The sequence below is a fragment of the Oncorhynchus kisutch genome, linkage group LG6 (genome assembly GCF_002021735.2).
Source record: "Oncorhynchus kisutch isolate 150728-3 linkage group LG6, Okis_V2, whole genome shotgun sequence".
Classification (NCBI taxonomy): Eukaryota; Metazoa; Chordata; class Actinopteri; order Salmoniformes; family Salmonidae; genus Oncorhynchus; species Oncorhynchus kisutch.
The window spans coordinates 3,404,290-3,431,048 of NC_034179.2; the positions used below are offsets into that span (position 1 = coordinate 3,404,290).

Below are 26,759 nucleotides of genomic sequence, written 5' to 3' on the forward strand. Positions count from 1 at the left end.
GACTGACTCTGGATAAGAGGGTCTGCTAAATGACTCTCTGACTCTGGATATGTAAAATCACATGATGTCGTCATTGAGCACTTGGAATATTCTAAAATTTTGGACCCCACTGTACCTCTAGTTGGTTTTGTCTCGATCAAAACACTACCACTCTATGGGTGGTAGGTAGCCACTCTATGGGTGGTAGGTAGCCACTCTATGGGTGGTAGGTAGCCACTCTATGGGTGGCCGGTAGCCACTCTATGGGTGGTAGGTAGCCACTCTATGGGTGGCCGGTAGCCACTCTATGGGTGGTAGGTAGCCACTCTATGGGTGGTAGGTAGCCACTCTATGGGTGGTAGGTAGCCACTCTATGGGTGGTAGGTAGCCACTCTATGGGTGGTAGGTAGCCACTCTATGGGTGGCCGGTAGCCACTCTATGGGTGGTAGGTAGCCACTCTATGGGTGGTAGGTAGCCACTCTATGGGTGGTAGGTAGCCACTCTATGGGTGGTAGGTAGCCACTCTATGGGTGGTAGGTAGCCACTCTATGGGTGGTAGGTAGCCACTCTATGGGTGGCCGGTAGCCACTCTATGGGTGGTAGGTAGCCACTCTATGGGTGGCCGGTAGCCACTCTATGGGTGGTAGGTAGCCACTCTATGGGTGGTAGGTAGCCACTCTATGGGTGGTAGGTAGCCACTCTATGGGTGGTAGGTAGCCACTCTATGGGTGGTAGGTAGCCACTCTATGGGTGGCCGGTAGCCACTCTATGGGTGGTAGGTAGCCACTCTATGGGTGGTAGGTAGCCACTCTATGGGTGGTAGGTAGCCACTCTATGGGTGGTAGGTAGCCACTCTATGGGTGGTAGGTAGCCACTCTATGGGTGGCCGGTAGCCACTCTATGGGTGGCAGGTAGCCACTCTATGGGTGGTAGGTAGCCACTCTATGGGTGGCCGGTAGCCACTCTATGGGTGGCCGGTAGCCACTCTATGGGTGGCCGGTAGCCACTCTATGGGTGGCCGGTAGCCACTCTATGGGTGGTAGGTAGCCACTCTATGGTTGGCAGGTAGCCTAGTGTTTAAAAGCTTTGGGCCAGGTCGTTGATTCGAATCACAGAGCCGTCAAGGTGGAAAAATCTGCCTTTCTGTCCTTGAGCAAGGCAGTTAACCCCCAACAACTGCTCCCCGTGCGTGGATGACGGGTTGGGATAAATACAGTATTCCCCTTCCCCTTCTCACAGAGCGCCAAGATTCTGGTGACAACTTAACACAGGTGGAAGATTACTAATTTCTTGTCGAAGTCAAATTGTATTATCACCTACAGGATAAGCCTTGGAAATGCAGCCCACACACTTTGATTTGATTACGTCTGCTAAATCTACACTCAATACCACCAAGGCCAGCAAAGACTTTTGTTGAAATGAATAAAAAGCCCACACAATAGATACTCTGCTACTAACTATTTATTATTTGGACAAATCAAGAAAAAATATATGCAGCATTTCAAAAGAAATTCATTTTTTTTTTTAAAGAAAGACTATACAAATTGGGAATATTTATTCAAATAGTTCAACTGTGTACTTCCATGCTGAGAGAATGGCAGTTTCTGGATGGAGAAGACAAAACACAATTAATAATAATAAACAATAATACCACACCGTGTCATAATCCAATGGGATGTTGTTTTCCCCTAAACAACATGAATAACAAACACATTCCTGAAAAAATCAGCAGGCAAAAAATAAATACATGTATATATAAAAGAAAACAAACAAATCGGTCCAAATGTTTTATACAGAGATAACAAATAATAATACAAAATAAGAATTTAGTCAATAAAAGTACAGGAAAAAACTAACAGAATAGAGTGAGGAATTTGTACAAATACCACAGAACGACATCAATATTTCAATAACATTAGATAGACTGTATACCGTATATTATATTTCCTTTGTGATATAAAACATGACTATAGAGAGGAGGAATGAATGCGTAAGGAAGTCCTGACACGATGTAAAACATGATGAGCGAGAGAGAGAGAGAGAGAGAGGAGGAAGTCCTGACACGATGTAAAACATGATGAGCGAGCGAGAGAGAGAGGAGGAAGTCCTGACACGATGTAAAACATGATGAGCGAGAGAGAGAGAGAGAGGAGGAAGTCCTGACACGATGTAAAACATGATGAGCGAGAGAGAGAGAGAGAGAGGAGGAAGTCCTGACACGATGTAAAACATGATGAGCGAGAGAGAGAGAGAGAGGAGGAAGTCCTGACACGATGTAAAACATGATGAGCGAGAGAGAGAGAGAGAGAGGAGGAAGTCCTGACACGATGTAAAACATGATGAGTGAGAGAGAGAGAGAGAGAGGAGGAAGTCCTGACACGATGTAAAACATGATGAGTGAGAGAGAGAGAGAGAGGAGGAAGTCCTGACACGATGTAAAACATGATGAGCGAGAGAGAGAGAGAGAGGAGGAAGTCCTGACACGATGTAAAACATGATGAGCGAGAGAGAGAGAGGAGGAAGTCCTGACACGATGTAAAACATGATGAGCGAGAGAGAGAGAGAGAGGAGGAAGTCCTGACACGATGTAAAACATGATGAGCGAGAGAGAGAGAGAGAGAGAGGAGGAAGTCCTGACACGATGTAAAACATGATGAGAGAGAGAGAGGAGGAAGTCCTGACACAAATCAGACTAGGGGTGAAACATTCCGGTAATTTTCCCAACATGCCCAGACTTTCCAGAAATCCCAGTAGAAGGGTTCCTGGATTTCCTGCTAATTCACACACCGATTCCGGGAATCTTCTATTGTGGAAAACCTGGATATTTTTGGAAAGTTACGTGACTTTTGCAACCCTAGTTCAGACCTACAGTAGTAACATCTTCAGGGTTAGGGTAGGCTACAGCACGTACTCTCTTATACAAAATGTACAAATCATCGGCCTCTAACTAGTTACATACACCAGAATACTGTCCTTTTTTTTGTTTGTTACAGTAGTAGTATGACACAGTACAAAACATAATTGTGCCTAGAAGTTGTGTTGAGGAGACGCAAAGGTGACCCGGTGTTGTCCCACCGTGGTCCCCGCTAGTCATGTGACCTCAGTCATCGATGCCGAATGGTTCTGAAAAACAGGAAAAGAGATGTTACATTTTTTCTCTCCATTTTCTTAAAAACAAAGAATTTAGGTTAATAACGTGGTCCATCAAACATAAAGTAAACGAGTGTGGTATACGTTTCCTATACTTTACGAAAACCAGTGCTGAGTGTGGTATACGTTTCCTATACTTTATGAAAACCAGTGCTGAGTGTGGTATATGTTTCCTATACTTTATGAAAACCAGTGCTGAGTGTGGTATACATTTCCTATACTTTATGAAAACCAGTGCTGAGTGTGGTATACATTTCCTATACTTTATGAAAACCAGTGCTGAGTGTGGTATATGTTTCCTATACTTTACGAAAACCAGTGCTGAGTGTGGTATACGTTTCCTATACTTTATGAAAACCAGTGCTGAGTGTGGTATACATTTCCTATACTTTATGAAAACCAGTGCTGAGTGTGGTATACGTTTCCTATACTTATGAAAACCAGTGCTGAGTAAAACTACTGATAGGGTTCGGGAAGACAAAGTAAAGGTGTCTTTGTGAATAATTTTACACAGGAAGGAAAGGAATACAGTACAGTACTCCTCCCAGTTATTCCTACGGCACCACATCACACAACGTCTTGATACCCTGTGGTAAACACACCCCCTCCACCTCTCAAACATCCAACAACTTCCAACAACACAGGGACAAAGTCCTAGACTACTGTTACTCTACCCACAAGCAAGCGTACGAGGCCCTCCCTCGTCCCCCATTCGGTAAATCAGATACCTATGTGAGAATACTATTCATAGACTACAGCTCAGCGTTCACCACCATTATCCCCTCCAAGCTCGTCACCAAGTTGAGGACCCTGGGACTGAACACCTCCATCGGCAACTAGATCCTGGATTTCCCGACGGGCCGAAGGGGCCCCACAGGGGTGTGTGCTTAGTCCCCTCATGTACTCCCTATTCACCCACAACTGCATGGCCACGCATGACTCCAACACCATCATCGAGTTTGCTGAGGAAACGACGGTGGTAGGCCTGACTAACAGTGACGATGAGACAGCTTAAATGGAAGAGGTCAGTGCCAGGACAACAACCTCTCCCTTAATGTCAGTAAGACCAAGGAGCTGATCGTGGACTGTAGGAAAATGGATGGGGGCAACCAAGCCCCATCCACATCAACGGGGCTGCAGTGGAGCGGGTCGAGAGCTCCAAGTTCTTTGGTGTCAAAATCACAAAGGATTTAAAATGGTCCACACACACGTGCACAGTCATGAAGAAGGCTCGACAGATGCCTCTTCCCCCTCATGAGGTTGAAAAGGTTTGACATGGATCCTCAAAAACTCAAACTGTTCTACAGTTGTACCATTGAGAGTATCTTGACAGTCTGCATCACTGCTTGGTATGGCAACAGCACTGCATGGCGCTAAAGAGGGTGGTGAGGACAGCCCAGTACATCACTGGGGCCAGGCTCCCTGCCATCCAGGACCTCTATATCAGGTGGTGGTGGTGAGGACAGCCCAGTACATCACTTGGGCCCAGCTCCCTGCCATCCAGGACCTCTATATCAGGTGGTGGTGGTGAGGACAGCCCAGTACATCACTGGGGCCCAGCTCCCTGCCATCCAGGACCTCTATACCAGAGGGTGGTGCGGACAGCCCAGTACATCACTGGGGCCCAGCTCCCTGCCATCCAGGACCTCTATATCAGGTGGTGGTGGTGAGGACAGCCCAGTACATCACTGGGGCCCAGCTCCCTGCCATCCAGGACCTCTATACCAGAGGGTGGTGCGGACAGCCCAGTACATCACTGGGGCCCAGCTCCCTGCCATCCAGGACCTCTATACCAGAGGGTGGTGTGGACAGCCCAGTACATCACTGGGGCCCAGCTCCCTGCCATCCAGGACCTCTAATACCAGGTTGTGGTGAGGACAGCCCAGTACATCACTGGAGGCCAGGCTCCCTGCCATCCAGGACCTCTATACCAGAGGGTGGTGTGGACAGCCCAGTACATCACTGGAGGCCAGGCTCCCTGCCATCCAGGACCTCTATACCGGAGGGTGGTGTGGACAGCCCAGTACATCACTGGAGGCCAGGCTCCCTGCCATCCAGGACCTCTATACCAGGTGGTGGTGAGGACAGCCCAGTACATCACTGGGGCCAGGCTCCCTGCCATCCAGAACCTCTATACCAGAGGGTGGTGTGGACAGCCCAGTACATCACTGGGGCCGAGCTCCCTGCCATCCAGAACCTCTATACCAGGTGGTGGTGAGGACAGCCCAGTACATCACTGGGGGCCCAGCTCCCTGCCATCCAGGACCTCTATACCAGGTGGTGGTGAGGACAGCCCAGTACATCACTGGGGCCCAGCTCCCTGCCATCCAGGACCTCTATACCAGAGGGTGGTGAGGACAGCCCAGTACATCACTGGGGCCCAGCTCCCTGCCATCCAGGACCTCTCTACCAGAGGGTGGTGAGGACAGCCCAGTACATCACTGGGGCCCAGCTCCCTGCCATCCAGGACCTCTATACCAGAGGGTGGTGAGGACAGCCCAGTACATCACTGGGGCCCAGCTCCCTGCCATCCAGGACCTCTATACCAGAGGGTGGTGTGGACAGCCCAGTACATCACTGGAGGCCAGGCTCCCTGCCATCCAGGACCTCTATACCAGAGGGTGGTGAGGACAGCCCAGTACATCACTGGGGCCCAGCTCCCTGCCATCCAGGACCTCTATACCAGGCGGTATGAAAGGAAGGCCTGGGAAATCGTGAAAGACTCCAGCCCCCCCATGCCATAGACTGTTCTCTCTGATTATAAGGTTTGGAGCTGGAAAAAAGGCATCTCACTTTACTTGAGCACGTGACATTAAAACTTGAAACTTGAACCACCTGCTACATTGATTACATGTCAGTGATCCATATGCAGGAGACTAAGTCAGTCAAACAGCAAAAATAATTATCTGCAACCACATTTCCTTATGAATCCAGCAATCAGTGTGTCTCTTTCTTTGATTGACAGGTGATCCTGAAAGAGAGAGGCTGATGTCATTAATAAACCGGCTTCATATTGGTAGCCACTGTAGCTGGACATCACACTGCTTCCTTCACCATCTCTCTCACACAGAGACTAGATCGCTCAACCGTACTTCTTATTCCCTCACCATCTCAAATCAAATCAAATAGAAGACAGGTGTACACAACAGGTGTTTCACCTCACAGTGAAATGTTTACTGACAAGCCCTTCACCAACAACGCTTTAAGAAGTAAAAAATAAAAAATACGTGTTAAGTAAAAATAGATCAAATAAAATTAACAAATAATTTAAGAGCAGCAGTAAATAACAATAGCGAGGCTATATACAGGGTATTACGGTACAGAGTCAATGTGGAGGCTATATACAGGGTATTACGGTACAGAGTCAATGTGGAGGCTATATACAGGGTGTTACGGTACAGAGTCATTGTGGAGGTTATTTACAGGGTATTACGGTACAGAGTCAATGTGGAGGCTATATACAGGGTGTTACGGTACAGAGTCAATGTGGAGGTTATTTACAGGGTATTACGGTACAGAGTCAATGTGGAGGCTATATACAGGGTATTACGGTACAGAGTCAATGTGGAGGCTATATACAGGGTATTACGGTACAGAGTCAATGTGGAGGCTATATACAGGGTATTACGGTACAGAGTCAATGTGGAGGCTATATACAGGGTATTACGGTACAGAGTTAATGTGGAGACTATATACAGGGTGTTACGGTACAGAGTCAATGTGGAGGCTATATACAGGGTATTACGGTACAGAGTTAATGTGGAGACTATATACAGGGTGTTACGGTACAGAGTCAATGTGGAGGCTATATACAGGGTATTACGGTACAGAGTCAATGTGGAGGCTATATACAGGGTATTACGGTACAGAGTCAATGTGGAGACTATATACAGGGTGTTACGGTACAGAGTCAATGTGGAGGCTATATACAGGGTATTACGGTACAGAGTCAATGTGGAGACTATATACATGGTATTACGGTACAGAGTCAATGTGGAGGCTATATACAGGGTGTTACGGTACAGAGTCTATGTGGAGGCTATATACAGGGTGTTACGGTACAGAGTCAATGTGGAGACTATATACATGGTATTACGGTACAGAGTCAATGTGGAGGCTATATACAGGGTGTTACGGTACAGAGTCAATGTGGAGGCTATATACAGGGTGTTACGGTACAGAGTCAATGTGGAGGCTATATACAGGGTATTACGGTACAGAGTCAATGTGGAGGCTATATACAGGGTGTTACGGTACAGAGTCAATGTGGAGGCTATATACAGGGGGTACCGGTACAGAGTCAATGTGGAGGCTATATACAGGGGGTACCGGTACAGAGTCAATGTGGATGCTATATACAGGGGGTACCGGTACAGAGTCAATGTGGATGCTATATACAGGGGGTACCGGTACAGAGTCAATGTGGATGCTATATACAGGGGGTACCGGTACAGAGTCAATGTGGAGGCTATATACAGGGGGTACCGGTACAGAGTCAATGTGGATGCTATATACAGGGTGTTACGGTACAGAGTCAATGTGGAGGCTATATACAGGGTGTTACGGTACAGAGTCAATGTGGAGGCTATATACAGGGTATTACGGTACAGAGTCAATGTGGAGGCTATATACAGGGTGTTACGGTACAGAGTCAATGTGGAGGCTATATACAGGGTGTTACGGTACAGAGTCAATGTGGAGGCTATATACAGGGTATTACGGTACAGAGTCAATGTGGAGGCTATATACAGGGTATTACGGTATAGAGTCAATGTGGAGGATATATACAGGGTGTTACGGTACAGAGTCAATGTGGAGGCTATATACAGGGGGGTTACGGTACAGAGTCAATGTGGAGGCTATATACAGGGTATTACGGTACCGAGTCAATGTGGAGGCTATATACAGGGTATTACGGTACAGAGTCAATGTGGAGGCTATATACAGGGTATTACGGTACAGAGTCAATGTGGAGGCTATATACAGGGGGTACCGGTACAGAGTCAATGTGGAGGCTATATACAGGGTGTTACGGTACAGAGTCAATTGGAGGCTATATACAGGGTATTACGGTACAGAGTCAATGTGGAGGCTATATACAGGGGGTACCGGTACAGAGTCAATGTGGAGGCTATATACAGGGTGTTACGGTACAGAGTCAGTGTGGAGGCTATATACAGGGGGTACCGGTACAGAGTCAATGTGGAGGCTATATACAGGGTGTTACGGTACAGAGTCAATGTGGAGGCTATATACAGGGTGTTACGGTACAGAGTCAATGTGGAGGCTATATACAGGGTGTTACGGTACAGAGTCAATGTGGAGGCTATATACAGGGTGTTACGGTACAGAGTCAATGTGGAGGCTATATACAGGGTATTACGGTACAGAGTCAATGTGGAGGCTATATACAGGGTGTTACGGTACAGAGTCAGTGTGGAGGCTATATACAGGGGGTACCGGTACAGAGTCAATGTGGAGGCTATATACAGGGTGTTACGGTACAGAGTCAATGTGGAGGCTATATACAGGGTGTTACGGTACAGAGTCAATGTGGAGGCTATATACAGGGTGTTACGGTACAGAGTCAATGTGGAGGCTATATACAGGGTGTTACGGTACAGAGTCAATGTGGAGGCTATATACAGGGTATTACGGTACAGAGTCAATGTGGAGGCTATATACAGGGTATTATGGTACAGAGTCTACGTGGAGGCTATATACAGGGTATTACGGTACAGAGTCAATGTGGAGGTTATATACAGGGTATTACGGTACAGAGTCAATGTGGAGGTTATATACAGGGTATTACGGTACAGAGTCAATGTGGAGGCTATATACAGGGTATTACGGTACAGAGTCAATGTGGAGGTTATATACAGGGTATTACGGTACAGAGTCAATGTGGAGGCTATATACAGGGTATTACGGTACAGAGTCAATGTGGAGGCTATATACAGGGTATTACGGTACAGAGTCAATGTGGAGGCTATATACAGGGTATTACGGTACAGAGTCAATGTGGAGGCTATATACAGGGTATTACGATACAGAGTCAATGTGGAGGCTATATACAGGGTGTTACGATACAGAGTCAATGTGGAGGCTATATACAGGGTATTACGGTACAGAGTCAATGTGGAGGCTATATACAGGGTATTACGGTACAGAGTCAATGTGGAGGCTATATACAGGGTGTTACGATACAGAGTCAATGTGGAGGCTATATACAGGGTGTTACGGTACAGAGTCAATGTGGAGGCTATATACAGGGGGTACCGGTACAGAGTCAATGTGGAGGCTATATACAGGGGGTACCGGTACAGAGTCAATGTGGAGGCTATATACAGGGGGTACCGGTACAGAGTCAATGTGGAGGCTATATACAGGGTGTTACGGTACAGAGTCAATGTGGAGGATATATACAGGGGGTACTGGTACAGAGTCAATGTGGAGGCTATATACAGGGGGTACCGGTACAAAGTCAATGTGGAGGCTATATACAGGGGGGTACCGGTACAGAGTCAATGTGGAGGCTATATACATGGGGTACCGGTACAGAGTCAATGTGGAGGCTATATACAGGGGGGTAGCGGTACAGAGTCAATGTGGAGGCTATATACAGGGTGTTACGGTACAGAGTCAATGTGGAGGCTATATACAGGGGGTAACGTCACAGAGTCAATGTGGAGGCTATATACAGGGGGTACCGGTACTGAGTCAGTGTGGAGGCTATATACAGGGGGTACCGGTACTGAGTCAATGTGGAGGCTATATACAGGGGGTATCGGTACAGAGTCAATGTGGAGGCTATATACAGGGGGTACCGGTACTGAGTCAATGTGGAGGCTATATACAGGGGGTACCGGTACAGAGTCAATGTGGAGGCTATATACAGGGGGGTACCGGTACAGAGTCAATGTGGAGGCTATATACAGGGGGTACCGGTACAGAGTCAATGTGGAGGCTATATAAGGGTGTTACGGTACAGAGTCAATGTGGAGGCTATATACAGGGGGTACCGGTCCAGAGTCAATGTGGAGGCTATATACAGGGGGTATCGGTACAGAGTCAATGTGGAGGCTATATACAGGGGGTACCGGTACTGAGTCAGTGTGGAGGCTATATAGAGGGGGTACCGGTACAGAGTCAATGTGGAGGCTATATACAGGGTGTTATGGTTAGTCGAGGTCATATGTACAATGGAAATTCTATTCAAAAACACACGTGTCACAATTATTATCACCCCTGGAAATTCAAATGAACAAAATCTAATTGATGTATATTTTCCGATTAAGATTTTACTTTTTAAAGTTAATCTGAGTGTTTGGGAACTCTTAAGTGGTTATCCATGACTTCCTGTTTCACTGGGGTATAAATATGAGGTGGCACACAGGGTAAACTCTCTTAGTCATCCATCAACATTGGAAAGACCAGAGAACACACACATAAAATAAGACAAAAGGTTGTTGACCTTCACTAATCAGGCTATAAAAAGAGGACTCCTGAAAATACCCATCTCCACTAATTAGGGTTAAGTAATAAATAAATAATTAAGACAACTGGAGCTGTGAGGACCTCCCGGATGCGTGGATCTATGTAGCCTCCACATTAACTCTGTACCGGTACCCCCTGTAACGTGAGCCTGGGCTCGAACCCAGAGTCTCTGGTGGCACAGCTAGCACTGCGATGCAGTGGGGTGATGCACGATTGGCCTCGGTAGGGATATCCTTGTCTCATCGGGCACTAGCGACTCCTGTGGCGGTCCGGGGGCAGTGCACGCTGACCAGGACGCAAGGTGCACTGTGTTTCCTCCGACACATTGGTGCGGCGGTCTTCCGGGTTGGAAGCGCGCTGTGTTAAGAAGCAGTGCGGCTTGGTTGGGCTGTGTTTCGGAGGACGCATGACTCTCGACCTTCCCGTACGGGAGTTGTAGCGATGAGACCAGATAGTAACTACAAAAAAAAACTATTGGATAATACGAAAAAATTGAGTAAAATTCAACCAAAAAAATATGAATTAACCTAAAAAATCTTGGGGTCACCAAGTCTCCAAATCTACAATTAGACGCCAACTCCATGACAACAAGTTATTTGGAAAGGTTGCCAGAAAATAGCCTCTGCTGTCACCAGAACACAAACGTAAGTGCCTGGAGTTTGCTAAATGTCATTGGAACCAGGTGCTATGGTCTGAAGACTAAAATAGAGCTTATTGGCAACAGACACCAGAGGTGGGTTAGGAGTATGGTCTGATAAGACTAAAATAGAGCTTATTGGCAACAGACACAAGAGGTGGGTTAGGAGTATGGTCTGATAAGACTAAAATAGAGCTTATTGGCAACAGACACAAGAGGTGGGTTAGGAGTATGGCCTGATAAGACTAAAATAGAGCTTATTGGCAACAGACAACCGGAGGTGGGTTACGAGTATGGTCTGATAAGACTAAAATAGAGCTTATTGGCAACAGACACAAGAGGTGGGTTAGGAGTAAAAAGAACCACGATCATGCAGAAAATAACCTAATCCCCACCGGGTAGTGTAGTGGATATGTGTAGTATAGTGGATCTGTGTATGATAGTGGATCTGTGTAGTATAGTGGTTTGCTATAGTTTGCTAAATGTCATTGGAACCAGGTGCTATGGTCTGAAGACTAAAATAGAGCTTATTGGCAACAGACACAAGAGGTGGGTTAGGAGTATGGTCTGATAAGACTAAAATAGAGCTTATTGGCAACAGACACAAGAGGTGGGTTAGGAGTATGGTCTGATAAGACTAAAATAGAGCTTATTGGCAACAGACACAAGAGGTGGGTTAGGAGTATGGCCTGATAAGACTAAAATAGAGCTTATTGGCAACAGACACAAGAGGTGGGTTAGGAGTATGGCCTGATAAGACTAAAATAGAGCTTATTGGCAACAGACACCAGAGGTGGGTTACGAGTATGGTCTGATAAGACTAAAATAGAGCTTATTGGCAACAGACACAAGAGGTGGGTTAGGAGTAAAAAGAACCACGATCATGCAGAAAATAACCTAATCCCCACCGGGTAGTGTAGTGGATATGTGTAGTATAGTGGATATGTGTAGTATAGTGGATCTGGGTAGTATAGTGGATCTGTGTAGTGTAGTGGATCTTTGTAGTATAGTGGATATGTGTAGTATAGTGGTGGATGTGTGTAGTACAGTGGATCTGGGTAGTATAGTGGATCTGTGTAGTATAGTGGATATGGGTAGTATAGTGGATATGTGTAGTATAGTGGATGTGTGTAGTATAGTGGATCTGGGTAGTATAGTGGATATGTGTAGTATAGTGGATGTGTGTAGTATAGTGGATGTGTGTAGTATAGTGGTGGATCTGTGTAGTACAGTGGTGATTCTGGGTAGTATAGTGGTGGATCTGTGTAGTATAGTGGATCTGTGTAGTATAGTGGATCTGGGTAGTATTGTGGATCTGTCTAGTATAGCGGATATGTGTAGTATAGTGGTGGATATGGGTAGTATAGTGGTGGATATGTGTAGTATAGTGGTGGACATGTGTAGTATAGTGGATCTGTGTAGTATAGTGGTGGATCTGTGTAGTACGGTGGATCTGTGTAGTATAGTGGATCTGTGTAGTATAGTGGATGTGTGTAGTATAGTGGATCTGTGTAGTATAGTAGATATGTCTAGTATAGTGGAACTGAGTAGTATAGTGGATCTGTATAGTATAGTGGATCTGTGTAGTATAGTGGATATGTGTAGTATAGTGGATGTGTGTGGTATAGTGGATATGTGTAGTATAGTGGAGCTGTGTAGTATAGTGGATCTGGGTAGTATTGTGGATCTGTCTAGTATAGTGGATCTGTGTAGTATAGTGGTGGATATGTGTAGTATAGTGGTGGACATGTGTAGTATAGTGGATCTGTGTAGTATAGTGGTGGATCTGTGTAGTACGGTGGATCTGTGTAGTATAGTGGATCTGTGTAGTATAGTGGATGTGTGTAGTATAGTGGATCTGTGTAGTATAGTGGATGTGTGTAGTATAGTGGATCTGTGTAGTATAGTGGATATGTCTAGTATAGTGGATCTGAGTAGTATAGTGGATCTGTATAGTATAGTGGATCTGTGTAGTATAGTGGATATGTGTAGTATAGTGGATGTGTGTGGTATAGTGGATATGTGTAGTATAGTGGTGGATGTGTGTAGTATAGTGGATCTGTGTAGTATAGTGGATCTGTGTAGTGTAGTGGATCTGTGTAGTACAGTGGTGGATCTATGTAGTATAGTGGATGCGTGTAGTATAGTGGTGGATCTGTGTAGTATAGTGGATCTGTGTAGTATAGTGGATCTGTGTAGTATAGTGGATCTGTGTAGTATAGTGGTGGATCTGTGTAGTATAGTGGATGTGTGTAGTATAGTGGATCGGTGCAGTATAGCGGATATGTGTAGTATAGTGGATATGTGTAGTATAGTGGATCTGGGTAGTATAGTGGATCTGGGTAGTATAGTGGATCTGTGTAGTATAGTGGTGGATATGTGTAGTATAGTGGATCTGTGTAGTATAGTGGATATGTGTAGTATAGTGGATCTGTGTAGTATAGTGGTGGATATGTGTAGTATAGTGGATATGTGTAGTATAGTGGATATGTGTAGTATAGTGGATCTGGGTAGTATAGTGGATCTGAGTAGTATAGTGGATATGTGTAGTATAGTGGATATGTGTAGTATATTGGACCTGTATAGCATAGTGGTGTGTAGTATAGTGGATCTGTGTAGTATAGTGGTGGATCTGTGTAGTATAGTGGATCTGTGTAGTATTGTGGATCTGTTTAGTATAGTGGTGGATCTGTGTAGTATAGTGGATCTGTGTAGTATAGTGGATGTGTGTAGTATAGTGGATCTGTGTAGTATAGTGGATCTTTGTAGTATGGCAGATATGTGTAGTATAGTGGATATGTGTAGTATAGTGGATGTGTGTAGTATAGTGGATCTGTGTAGTACAGTGGATCTGTGTAGTATAGTGGATCTGTGTAGTATAGTGGATCTGTGTAGTATAGTGGTTTGCTATAGTTTGCTAAATGTCATTGGAAGCATGTGCTATGGTCTGATAAGACTAAAATAGAGCTTATTGGCAACAGACACCAGAGGTGGGTTAGGAGTATGGTCTGATAAGACTAAAATAGAGCTTATTGGCAACAGACACAAGAGGTGGGTTAGGAGTATGGTCTGATAAGACTAAAATAGAGCTTATTGGCAACAAACACAAGAGGTGGGTTAGGAGTAAAAAGAACCACGATCATGCAGAAAATAACCTAATCCCCACCGGGTAGTGTAGTGGATATGTGTAGTATAGTGGATATGTGTAGTATAGTGGATCTGGGTAGTATAGTGGTTTGCTATAGTTTGCTAAATGTCATTTGAACCAGGTGCTATGGTCTGAAGACTAAATAGAGCTTACTGGCAACAGACACAAGAGGTGGGTTAGGAGTATGATCTGATAAGACTAAAATAGAGCTTATTGGCAACAGACACAAGAGGTGGGTTAGGAGTATGGCCTGATAAGACTAAAATAGAGCTTATTGGCAACAGACACAAGAGGTGGGTTAGGAGTATGGCCTGATAAGACTAAAATAGAGCTTATTGGCAACAGACACAAGAGGTGGGTTAGGAGTATGGCCTGATAAGACTAAAATAGAGCTTATTGGCAACAGACACAAGAGGTGGGTTAGGAGTAAAAAGAACCACGTAGAAAATAACCTAATCCCCACCGGGTAGTGTAGTGGATATGTGTAGTATAGTGGATATGTGTAGTATAGTGGATCTGGGTAGTATAGTGGATCTGTGTAGTGTAGTGGATCTTTGTAGTATAGTGGATATGTGTAGTATAGTGGTGGATGTGTGTAGTACAGTGGATCTGGGTAGTATAGTGGATCTGTGTAGTATAGTGGATATGGGTAGTATAGTGGATATGTGTAGTATAGTGGATGTGTGTAGTATAGTGGATCTGGGTAGTATAGTGGATATGTGTAGTATAGTGGATGTGTGTAGTATAGTGGATGTGTGTAGTATAGTGGTGGATCTGTGTAGTACAGTGGTGATTCTGGGTAGTATAGTGGTGGATCTGTGTAGTATAGTGGATCTGTGTAGTATAGTGGATCTGGGTAGTATTGTGGATCTGTCTAGTATAGCGGATATGTGTAGTATAGTGGTGGATATGGGTAGTATAGTGGTGGATATGTGTAGTATAGTGGATCTGTGTAGTATAGTGGTGGATCTGTGTAGTACGGTGGATCTGTGTAGTATAGTGGATCTGTGTAGTATAGTGGATGTGTGTAGTATAGTGGATCTGTGTAGTATAGTGGATGTGTGTAGTATAGTGGATATGTGTAGTATAGTAGATATGTCTAGTATAGTGGAACTGAGTAGTATAGTGGATCTGTATAGTATAGTGGATCTGTGTAGTATAGTGGATATGTGTAGTATAGTGGATGTGTGTGGTATAGTGGATATGTGTAGTATAGTGGAGCTGTGTAGTATAGTGGATCTGGGTAGTATTGTGGATCTGTCTAGTATAGTGGATCTGTGTAGTATAGTGGTGGATATGTGTAGTATAGTGGTGGATCTGTGTAGTATAGTGGTGGATCTGTGTAGTACGGTGGATCTGTGTAGTATAGTGGATGTGTAGTATAGTGGATGTGTGTAGTATAGTGGATCGGTGTAGTATAGTGGATGTGTGTAGTATAGTGGATCTGTGTAGTATAGTGGATATGTCTAGTATAGTGGATCTGAGTAGTATAGTGGATCTGTATAGTATAGTGGATCTGTGTAGTATAGTAGATATGTGTAGTATAGTGGATGTGTGTGGTATAGTGGATATGTGTAGTATAGTGGTGGATGTGTGTAGTATAGTGGATCTGTGTAGTATAGTGGATCTGTGTAGTGTAGTGGATCTGTGTAGTACAGTGGTGGATCTATGTAGTATAGTGGATCTGTGTAGTATAGTGGATGTGTGTAGTATAGTGGTGGATCTGTGTAGTATAGTGGATCTGTGTAGTATAGTGGATCTGTGTAGTATAGTGGTGGATGTGTGTAGTATAGTGGATGTGTGTAGTATAGTGGATCTGTGCAGTATAGTGGATATGTGTAGTATAGTGGATATGTGTAGCATAGTGGATCTGGGTAGTATAGTGGATCTGGGTAGTATAGTGGATCTGTGTAGTATAGTGGTGGATCTGTGTAGTATAGTGGATCTGTGTAGTATAGTGGATATGTGTAGTATAGTGGATCTGTGTAGTATAGTGGTGGATATGTGTAGTATAGTGGATATGTGTAGTATAGTGGATATGTGTAGTATAGTGGATCTGGGTAGTATAGGGCATATGTGTAGTATAGTGGATATGTGTAGTATAGTGGATCTGAGTAGTATAGGGCATATGTGTAGTATAGTGGATATGTGTAGTATAGTGGATCTGAGTAGTATAGTGGATATGTGTAGTATAGTGGATATGTGTAGTATATTGGACCTGTATAGCATAGTGGTGTGTAGTATAGTGGATCTGTGTAGTATAGTGGTGGATCTGTGAGGTATAGTGGATCTGTGTAGTATTGTGGATCTGTTTAGTATAGTGGTGGATCTGTGTAGTATAGTGGATCTGTGTAGTATAGTGGATGTGTGTAGTATAGTGGATCTGTGTAGTATAGTGGATCTGTGTAGTATGGCGGATATGTGTAGTATAGTGGATATGTGTAGTATAGTGGATGTGTGTAGTATAGTGGATCTGTGTAGTACAGTGGATCTGTGTAGTATAGTGGATCTGTGTAGTATAGTGGATCTGTGTAGTATAGTGGTTTGCTATAGTTTGCTAAATGTCATTGGAAGCATGTGCTATGGTCTGATAAGACTAAAATAGAGCTTATTGGCAACAGACACCAGAGGTGGGTTAGGAGTATGGTCTGATAAGACTAAAATAGAGCTTATTGGCAACAGACACAAGAGGTGGGTTAGGAGTATGGTCTGATAAGACTAAAATAGAGCTTATTGGCAACAAACACAAGAGGTGGGTTAGGAGTAAAAAGAACCACGATCATGCAGAAAATAACCTAATCCCCACCGGGTAGTGTAGTGGATATGTGTAGTATAGTGGATATGTGTAGTATAGTGGATCTGGGTAGTATAGTGGATCTGTGTAGTGTAGTGGATCTTTGTAGTATAGTGGATATGTGTAGTATAGTGGTGGATGTGTGTAGTATAGTGGATCTGGGTAGGATTGTGGATCTGTCTAGTATAGTGGATCTGGGTAGTATAGTAGATATGTGTAGTATAGTGGATGTGTGTAGTATAGTGGATGTGTGTAGTATAGTGGATCTGTGTAGTATAGTGGATCTGGGTAGTATAGTGGATATGTGTAGTATAGTGGATGTGTGTAGTATAGTGGATGTGTGTAGTATAGTGGTGATTCTGGGTAGTATAGTGGTGGATCTGGGTAGTATAGTGGATCTGTGTAGTATAGTGGATCTGGGTAGTATTGTGGATCTGTCTAGTATAGTGGATCTGTGTAGTATAGTGGATCTGTCTAGTATAGTGGATCTGGGTAGTATAGTGGATATGTGTAGTATAGTGGACGTGTGTAGTATAGTGGATGTGTGTAGTATAGTGGTGATTCTGGGTAGTATAGTGGTGGATCTGGGTAGTATAGTGGATCTGTGTAGTATAGTGGATCTGGGTAGTATTGTGGATCTGTCTAGTATAGTGGATCTGTGTAGTATAGTGGTGGATATGTGTAGTATAGTGGATGTGTGTAGTATAGTGGATGTGTGTAGTATAGTGGATATGTGTAGTATAGTGGATATGTGTAGTATAGTGGATCTGTTTAGTATAGTGGATATGTGTAGTATAGTGGATATGTGTAGGATAGTGGATCTGTGTAGTATAGTGGATCTGTGTAGTATAGTGGATCTGGGTAGTATAGTGGATCTGTCTAGTATAGTGCATCTGTCTAGTATAGTGGATCTGGGTAGTATAGTGGATGTGTGTAGTATAGTGGGCGTATAGTGGTGGATCTGTGTAGTATAGTGGATCTGTGTAGTATAGTGGTGGATCTGTGTAGTATAGTAGTAGATCTGTGTAGTATAGTGATGGATCTGTTTAGTATTGTGGATCTGTGTAGTATAGTGGTGGATCTGTGTAGTATAGTGGTAGATCTGTGTAGTATAGTGGTGGATCTGTGTAGTATAGTGATGGATCTGTTTAGTATTGTGGATCTGTGTAGTATAGTGGTTGATCCATTTAGTAAGGTGGATTTGTGTACTATAGCAGTGGATCTGTTTAGTATAGTGGATGTGTGTAGTATAGTGGATCTGTGTAGTATAGTGGATCTGTGAAGTATAGTGATGGATCTGTGTAGTGTAGTGGATCTGTGTAATGGATCTGTGTAGTATAGTGGATCTGTGTAGTATAGTGGATATGTGTAGTATAGTGCTGGATCTGTTTAGTATAGTGGATATGTGTAGCATAGTGGTGGATCTGTGTAGTATAGTGGTGGATCCGTGTAGTATAGTGGTGTGTATTATAGTGGTGGATCTGTGTAGTATAGTGGTGGATCTGTGTAGTATAGTGGTGGATCTGTTTAGTATAGTGGATATGTGTAGCATAGTGGTGGATCTGTGTAGTATAGTGGTGGATCCGTGTAGTATATTGGTGTGTATTATAGTGGTGGATCTGTGTAGTATAGTGGTGGATCTGTGTAGTATAGTGGATCTGTTTAGCATAGTGGTGGATCTGTGCAGTATAGTGGATCTGTGTAGTATAATGTATCTGTGTGGTATAGTGCTGGATATGTGTAGTATAGTGGTGGATCTGTGTAGTATAGTGGTGGATCTGTGTAGTACAGTGGTGGATATGTGTAGTATAGTGGTGGATCTGTGTAGTATAGTGGTGGATCTGTGTAGTATAGTGGTGGATATGTGTAGTATAGTGGTGGATATGTGTAGTATAGTGGTGGATCTGTGTAGTATAGTGATGGATCTGTGCAGTATAGTGGATCTGTGTAGTATAGTGGATCTGTGTAGTATAGTGGTGGATCTGTGTAGTATAGTGGATCTGTGTAGTATAATGGATCTGTGTGGTATAGTGCTGGATATGTGTAGTATAGTGGTGGATCTGTGTAGTATAGTGATGGATCTGTGTAGTATAGTGGTGGGTATGTGTAGTATAGTGGTGGATCTGTGTAGTATAGTGGTGGATCTGTGTAGTATAGTGGTTGATCTGTGTAGTATAGTGGTGGATATGTGTAGTATAGTGGTGGATCTGTGTAGTATAGTGATGGATCTATGTAGTATAGTGGTGGATCTGTGTAGTATAGTGGATCTGTGTAGTATAATGTATCTGTGTGGTATAGTGCTGGATATGTGTAGTATAGTGGTGGATCTGTGTAGTATAGTGATGGATCTGTGTAGTACAGTGGTGGATATGTGTAGTATAGTGGTGGATCTGTGTAGTATAGTGGTGGATATGTGTAGTATAGTGGTGGATCTGTGTAGTATGGTGATGGATCTGTGTAGTATAGTGGTGGATATGTGTAGTGTAGTGGTGGATCTGTGTAGCATAGTGGTGGATCTGTGCAGTATAGTGGATCTGTGTAGTATAGTGGAGCTGTGTAGTATAGTGGTGGATCTGTGTAGTATAGTGGATCTGTGTAGTATACTGGATCTGTGTAGTATAGTGGTTGATATGTGTAGTATAGTGGTGGATCTGTGTAGTATAGTGGTGGATCTGCGTAGTATAGTGGTGGATCTGTGTAGTATAGTGGTGGATCTGTGTAGTATAGTGGTGGATCTGTGTAGTATAGTGGTTGATATGTGTAGTATAGTGGTGGATCTGTGTAGTATAGTGGTGGATCTGTGTAGTATAGTGGTGGATCTGTGTAGTATAGTGGTGGATATGTGTAGTATAGTGGTGGATCTGTGTAGGATAGTGGTGGATCTGTGTAGTATAGTGATGGATCTGTGATGTTGTGGGGCTGTTTCACTTCCAAAGGTCCTGGGAACCGTGTTAGGATACATGGCCTTATGAACTCCATGATGTACCAGGCCAAAACTTGTCTGCCTCTATCAGGAGGCTAAAACTGGGTCTTTGTTGGATCTTCCAGCAGGACAACGATCTCAACCATAACTACAAATCCACAAAAATGGTTCACTGACCATAAAATCAAGCATTTGCAATGACCATCCCAGTCCCCTGACCTAAACCCCACTGAAAACTGAAAACCTGTGGAGTGAGCTGAAGAGGAGAGTCCACAAGTGAGGACCATGGACTCTGAAGGATCTGGAACCACAGTATTTGTCATAATACCCATAAAACCTAGCGATCAAACAAGGAAATGGTACCAATTGTTTTTCCAACATTCGTTTTTCCCATGTTTTTTTTTTAGAAACACTTAAAATACGGGCTCTTTATCGTGTAGGGTTACCCTGGCGTGATGTATTGATAACCATGTAAATCTCTCCCTGGCGTGATGTATTGATAACCATGTAAATCTCTCCCTGGCGTGATGTATTGATAACCATGTAAATCTCACCCTGGCGTGATGTATTGATAACCATGTAAATCTCTCCCTGGCGTGATGTATTGATAACCATGTAAATCTCTCCCTGGCGTGATGTATTGATAACCATGTAAATCTCTCCCTGGCGTGATGTATTGATAACCATGTAAATCTCTCCCTGGCGTGATGTATTGATAACCATGTAAATCTCTCCCTGGCGTGATGTATTGATAACCATGTAAATCTCTCCCTGGCGTGATGTATTGATAACCATGTAAATCTCTCCCTGGCGTGATGTATTGATAACCATGTAAATCTCTCCCTGGCGTGATGTATTGATAACCATGTAAATCTCTCCCTGGCGTGATGTATTGATAACCATGTAAATCTCTCCCTGGCGTGATGTATTGATAACCATGTAAATCTCTCCCTGGCGTGATGTATTGATAACTATGTAAATATCTTGGACATGGTGACTTTTATCAATATATCAGGCATTATTTACTATACATACAGCGCGTATACAAAACATCAGAAACACCTTCCTAATATTGAGTAGATTTAAGATGGGACATCAATAAGGGATCATAGCGTTCACCTGAATTCACCTGGTCAGAGCAGGTGTTCTTAATGTTTTGTATACGCAGTGTATATGAAAAAAAAGTATCTCTCAATTGAAGATCAATTTAAGTGCATTATTGTCATGGGAAACATATGTTGCCATGACAATAATAAACAAAAGAGGAATAAAAAATACAAAAAAGTTCCAAAAGAATAAAGACAATTCAAATCTCATATCATGTCTATACACTGTTGTAATGATATGCAAATAGTTAAAGTACAAAATAAAGTACAAAATAGAAATAAATAAATAGAAAATAAATCAACATAAATATGGAGTATATATTTACAATGGTGTTTGTTCTTCACTGGTTGCCCTTTTCTTGTGGCAACAGGTCACAAATATTGCTGCTGTGATGGCACACTGTGGTATTTCACCCAATAGATTTGGGAGTTTATCAAAATTCGATTTTTTTTTTTTACATATTGTCTGTGTGTCTGTGTAATCTGAGGGAAATATGTGTCTCTAATATGGTTATACATTTGGCAGGAGGTTAGGAAGTGCAGCTCAGTGTCCACCTCATTTTGTGGACAGTGTGCACATAGCCTGTCTCCTCTTGAGAGCCAGGTCTGTCTACGGTGGCCTTTCTCAATAGCAAGACTATGCTCTCTCTTTATAGCAAGGCTATTCTCTCTCTCTCTCAGTGGTGCATGGGCTAGCTGTTTGTTCACCTGCACCCATAAGCAATTGCTAATAACCAATCCTCAACTGCCCAACTATATGTGATGAATTGAAAATCTGAGGCCTGCACCCAACCATAACCCCCAAATATAGAAAATGTTCTTTAGGCTACAGTCAAAGACTGCAGAACGATATGTGGTGCAGGATATTGTTTTGCCTGATTTAGATATGTTTCTGCTTATAATAACCAACATATTTCTAAGTAAAAGTTTTTCTGTGCAAAATGTTTAAATGACAATCAGTTTGCCTGGTCGTAAGGAAAAAGCAAGCTGTGAAAACAGCCCAACATGTTTCTGATAAGATTTCAGTTTGGCTTGGATGAATACTTCATGTGGTTGAAATACGAATCAGCTTTTATCATGAAGACAGCACCTCCACAGATCATATCTGTTTATCATGGACATTTACTGACAGTTGTGGATGTATTGTTGTCTCTATCCTCTCGCCCTTTGTGCTGTTGTCTGTGCCCAGTAATGTTTGTACCATGTTGTGTTACTACCATGCTGTTGTCATGTTGTGTTGCTACCATGTTGTTGTCATGTTGTGTTGCTACGATGCTGTGTTGTCATGTGTTGCTGCCTTGCTATGCTGTTGTCTTAGGTCTCTCTTTATGTAGTGTTGTCTCTCTCGTCGTGTTGTTGTCTCTCTCGTCGTGTTGTTGTCTCTCTCGTCGTGTTGTTGTCTCTCTCGTCGTGATGGTTTGTCCTACATTTTTATTGTATTTATTATTTTAATCCCACGTCCCCGCAGGAGGTCTTTTGCCTTTTGGTAGGCCGTCATTGCAAATAACAATTTGTTCTTAACTGACTAATTTGTTCTTAACTGTTAAATAAATCATCTCAATGTGCAGATAGAAATACATTTCTCCTGTTCCGAAGTCATTTTGAGAAAGTCTGCTACTTTGCAATCTATTAAGATGCATTTGGCGACATTCAATTCAATTGCACAAAAGGTATAAACAAAAGCTGTAGGCCCGTCCTATCAAATCAAATCAAATGTATTTGTCACATACACATAGTTAGCAGATGTTAATGTGAGTGTAGCGAAATGCTTGTGCTTCTAGTTCCGACAATGCAGTAATAACCAACAAGTAATCTAGCTAACAATTTCACAACAACTACCTTATACACACAAGTGTAAAGGGATGAAGAATATGTACATAAAGATATATGATGAGTGATGGTACAGAACGGCATAGGCCTGATGCAGTAGATGGTATCGAGCACAGTATATACATATGAGCTGAGTAATGTAGGGTATGTAAACAAAGTGGCATAGTTTAAAGTGGCTAGTGATACATGTATTACATAAAGATGCAGTAGATGATATAGAGTACAGTATATACATATGAGATGAGTAATGTAGGGTATGTAAACAAAGTGGCATCGTTTAAAGTGGCTAGTGATACATGTTTTACATAAAGATGCAGTAGATGGTATCGAGTACAGTATATACATATGAGATGAGTATGTAAACAAAGTGGCATAGTTCAAAGTGACTAGTGATACATGTATTACATAAAGATGCAGTAGATGATATAGAGTACAGTATATACGTAGACATATGAGATGAATAATGTAGGGTATGTAAACATTATATTAAGTAGCATTGTTTAAAGTGGCTAGTGATATATTTTACATCAATTTCCATCAATTCCCATTATTAATGTGGCTGGAGTTGAGTCAGTGTGTTGGCAGCAGCCGCTCAATGTTAGTGGTGGCTGTTTAACAGTCTGATGGCCTTGAGATAGAAGCTGTTTTTCAGTCTCTCGGTCCCTGCTTTGGTGCACCTGTACTGACCTCGCCTTCTGGATGATAGCGGGGTGAACAGGCAGTGGCTCGGGTGGTTGTTGTCCTTGATGATCTTTATGGCCTTCCTGTGACATCGGGTGGTGTAGGTGTCCTGGAGGGCAGGTAGTTTGCCCCTGGTGATGCGTTGTGCAGACCTCACTACCCTCTGGAGAGCCTTACGGTTGTGGGCGGAGCAGTTGCCGTACCAGGCAGTGATACAGCCCGACAGGATGTCTCGATTGTGCATCTGTAGAAGTTTGTGAGTGCTTTTGGTGACAAGCCGAATTTCTTCAGCCTCCTGAGGTTGAAGAGGCGCTGCTGCACCTTCTTCACCACGCTGTCTGTGTGGGTGGACCAATTCAGTTTGTCTGTGATGTGTACGCCGAGGAACTTAAACCTTACTATCCTCTCCACTACTGTCCCATTGATGTGGATAGGGGGGTGCTCCCTCTGCTGTTTCCTGAAGTCCACAAACATCTCCTTTGTTTTGTTGCCGTTGAGTGTGAGGTTATTTTCCTGACACCACACTCCGAGGGCCCTCACCTCCTCCCTGTAGGCTGTCTCGTCGTTGTTGGTAATCAAGCCTACCACTGTAGTGTCGTCCGCAAACTTGATGATTGAGTTGGAGGCGTGCATGGCCACGCAGTCGTGGGTGAACAGGGAGTACAGGAGAGGGCTCAGAACGCACCCTTGTGGGGACCCAGTGTTGAGGATCAGCGGGGTGGAGATGTTGTTACCTACCCTCCTCACCACCTGGGGGCGGCCCGTCAGGAAGTCCAGTACCCAGTTGCACAGGGTCTCGAGCTTGATGACGAGTTTGGAGGGTATTATGGTGTTAAATGCTGAGCTGTAGTCGATGAACAGCATTCTCACATAGGTATTCCTCTTGTCCAGATGGGTTAGGGCAGTGTGCAGTGTGGTTGAGATTGCATCGTCTGTGGACCTATTTGGGCGGTAAGCAAATTGGAGTGGGTCTAGGGTGTCAGGTAGGGTGGAGGTGATATGGTCCTTGACTAGTCTCTCAAAGCACTTCATGATGACGGAAGTGAGTGCTACGGGGCGATAGTCGTTTAGCTCAGTTACCTTAGCTTTCTTGGGAACAGGGACAATGGTGGCCCCCTTGAAGCATGTGGGAACAGCAGACTGGGTTAAGGATTGATTGAATATGTCCGTAATATGTGAGCAGGACTTCATTCAATTTAGCAAATAAGTTATTGTTTTCTTGCTCAAACCGCGAGCAAAAACTCTGATATTTCTCTTAAAACACAGCGACTCACACGGGACAAATATTATCACAGATTTCAGTTTCCATTTAACCCATCTAAACAGTGTGCTACACAGTTTAAAGTCCTGTCTTGTGACTGTCAAATTTGTATGGTGCCTCACAATCATCACACATAGCCGGCACACATCCTCTTTTAACACGAAATATTTTTCTGACCCTCCCTTCGCTTTATTTTCAACTTCCTTTCGCAGTTTTTGTCTTTTTGAATAAAATTTCGACAGTGTCCAGTGGAGACACAAAAATATTATTTATCTCAAATGCTGTGCACAAATTTGCTTACATACCTGTTAGTGAGCATTTATCCTTTGCCAAGATAATCCATATCAAGAAGCTGATTCAACAGCATAATCATTACACAGGTGCACCTTGTGCTGGGGACAATAAAAGGCCACTCTAAAATGTGAAGATTTGTCACACAACACAATGCCACTGATGACTCAAGTTGAGGGAGAGTGCAATTGGCATTCTAACTGCAGGAATGTCCACTAGAACTGTTGACAGAAAATGTAATGTTAATTTCTCTACTATAAGCCACCTCAAGCATAGTTGTAGAGAATTTTGGCAGTATGTCCAACCGGCCTCACAACCACAGACCATGTGTATGGTGTCGTGTGGGCGAGCGGTTTGCTGACGTCAACATTGTGAACATGGTGGCAGATGGGTTATGTAATAGACAGGCATAAGCTACGGACAACGAACACAATTGCATTTTATCGATGGCAATTTGAATGCACAGAGATACCGTGACGAGATGCTGAGACCCATTGTTGTGCCATTCATCCACCTCCATCACAGCAGGTTTCAGCATGATAACGCACAGCTTCATGTTGCAAGGATCTGTACACAATTCCTGAAAGCTGAAAATGTCCCAGTTCTTCCATGGCCTGCACTCTCACCAGACATGTCACCCATTGAGCATGTTTGGGATGCTCTGGATCGACGTGTACAACAGCGTGTTCCAGTTCCCTACAATATCCAGCAACTTCACAGCCATTGAAGAGGAGTGGGACAACATTCCACAGGCCACAATCAACAGCCTCATAAACTCTATGTGAAGGAGATGTGTTGTGCTGCATGAGGCAAATGGTGGTCACACCAGATACTGACTGGTTTTATGATCCACACCCCCCTACCTTTAAGGTATCTGTGATTAGGACCTAATGAATTGATTTAAAATGACTGATTTCCTCATATGAACTGTAACTCAGTAAAATCTTTTAAATTGTTGCATGTTGTGTTTCTATTTTTGTTCGGTATATATTGGTCTGAACAATCTAAATACCAAAAATGATTATTAAAAGATGTATTCACAGGACCTGATTCATGAAATGTGTAAATTAAACAAAATATCGTACAATATCAAAACTCACATGGTAGAGAAACGCTTTGGCAGATTTAAAACGTGTTTCAGACTTGTCCTTCAGTAAGATGTGAGGTTTGTAAAGGACAATAGACATTTGGACATGAACGGCTTAATGTTTAATTTCAGCTAGCACTGTGGAAGGATCAGTGAGAGGCAGAAGCTAATATAATGGATATATTCCAAATGGAACCCTATTCCCTATATAGTGCACTACTTTAGACCAGAGCCCTATAGAACCCTATTCCCTATATAGTGCACTACTTTAGACCAGAGCCCTATAGAACCCTATTCCCTATATAGTGCACTACTTTAGACCAGAGCCCTATAGAACCCTATTCCCTATATAGTGCACTACTTTAGACCAGAGC

The 26,759-nt window shown here is 43.4% G+C and overlaps 1 protein-coding gene across 1 annotated transcript in view; it reads right to left on the reverse strand.

The window, feature by feature from the left end:
* Positions 1–1,423: 1,423 nt before the first annotated feature.
* Positions 1,424–26,759, reverse strand: part of LOC109883433 (phospholipid phosphatase-related protein type 1) — a 154,536-nt gene continuing 129,200 nt past the window's right edge. Inside the window, exon 8 of the mRNA XM_031826008.1 lies at positions 1,424–3,103. Coding sequence (XP_031681868.1) covers positions 3,071–3,103 — 33 coding nt within the window. The 3' untranslated portion in view covers positions 1,424–3,070. The remainder of the gene's footprint in view (positions 3,104–26,759) is intronic.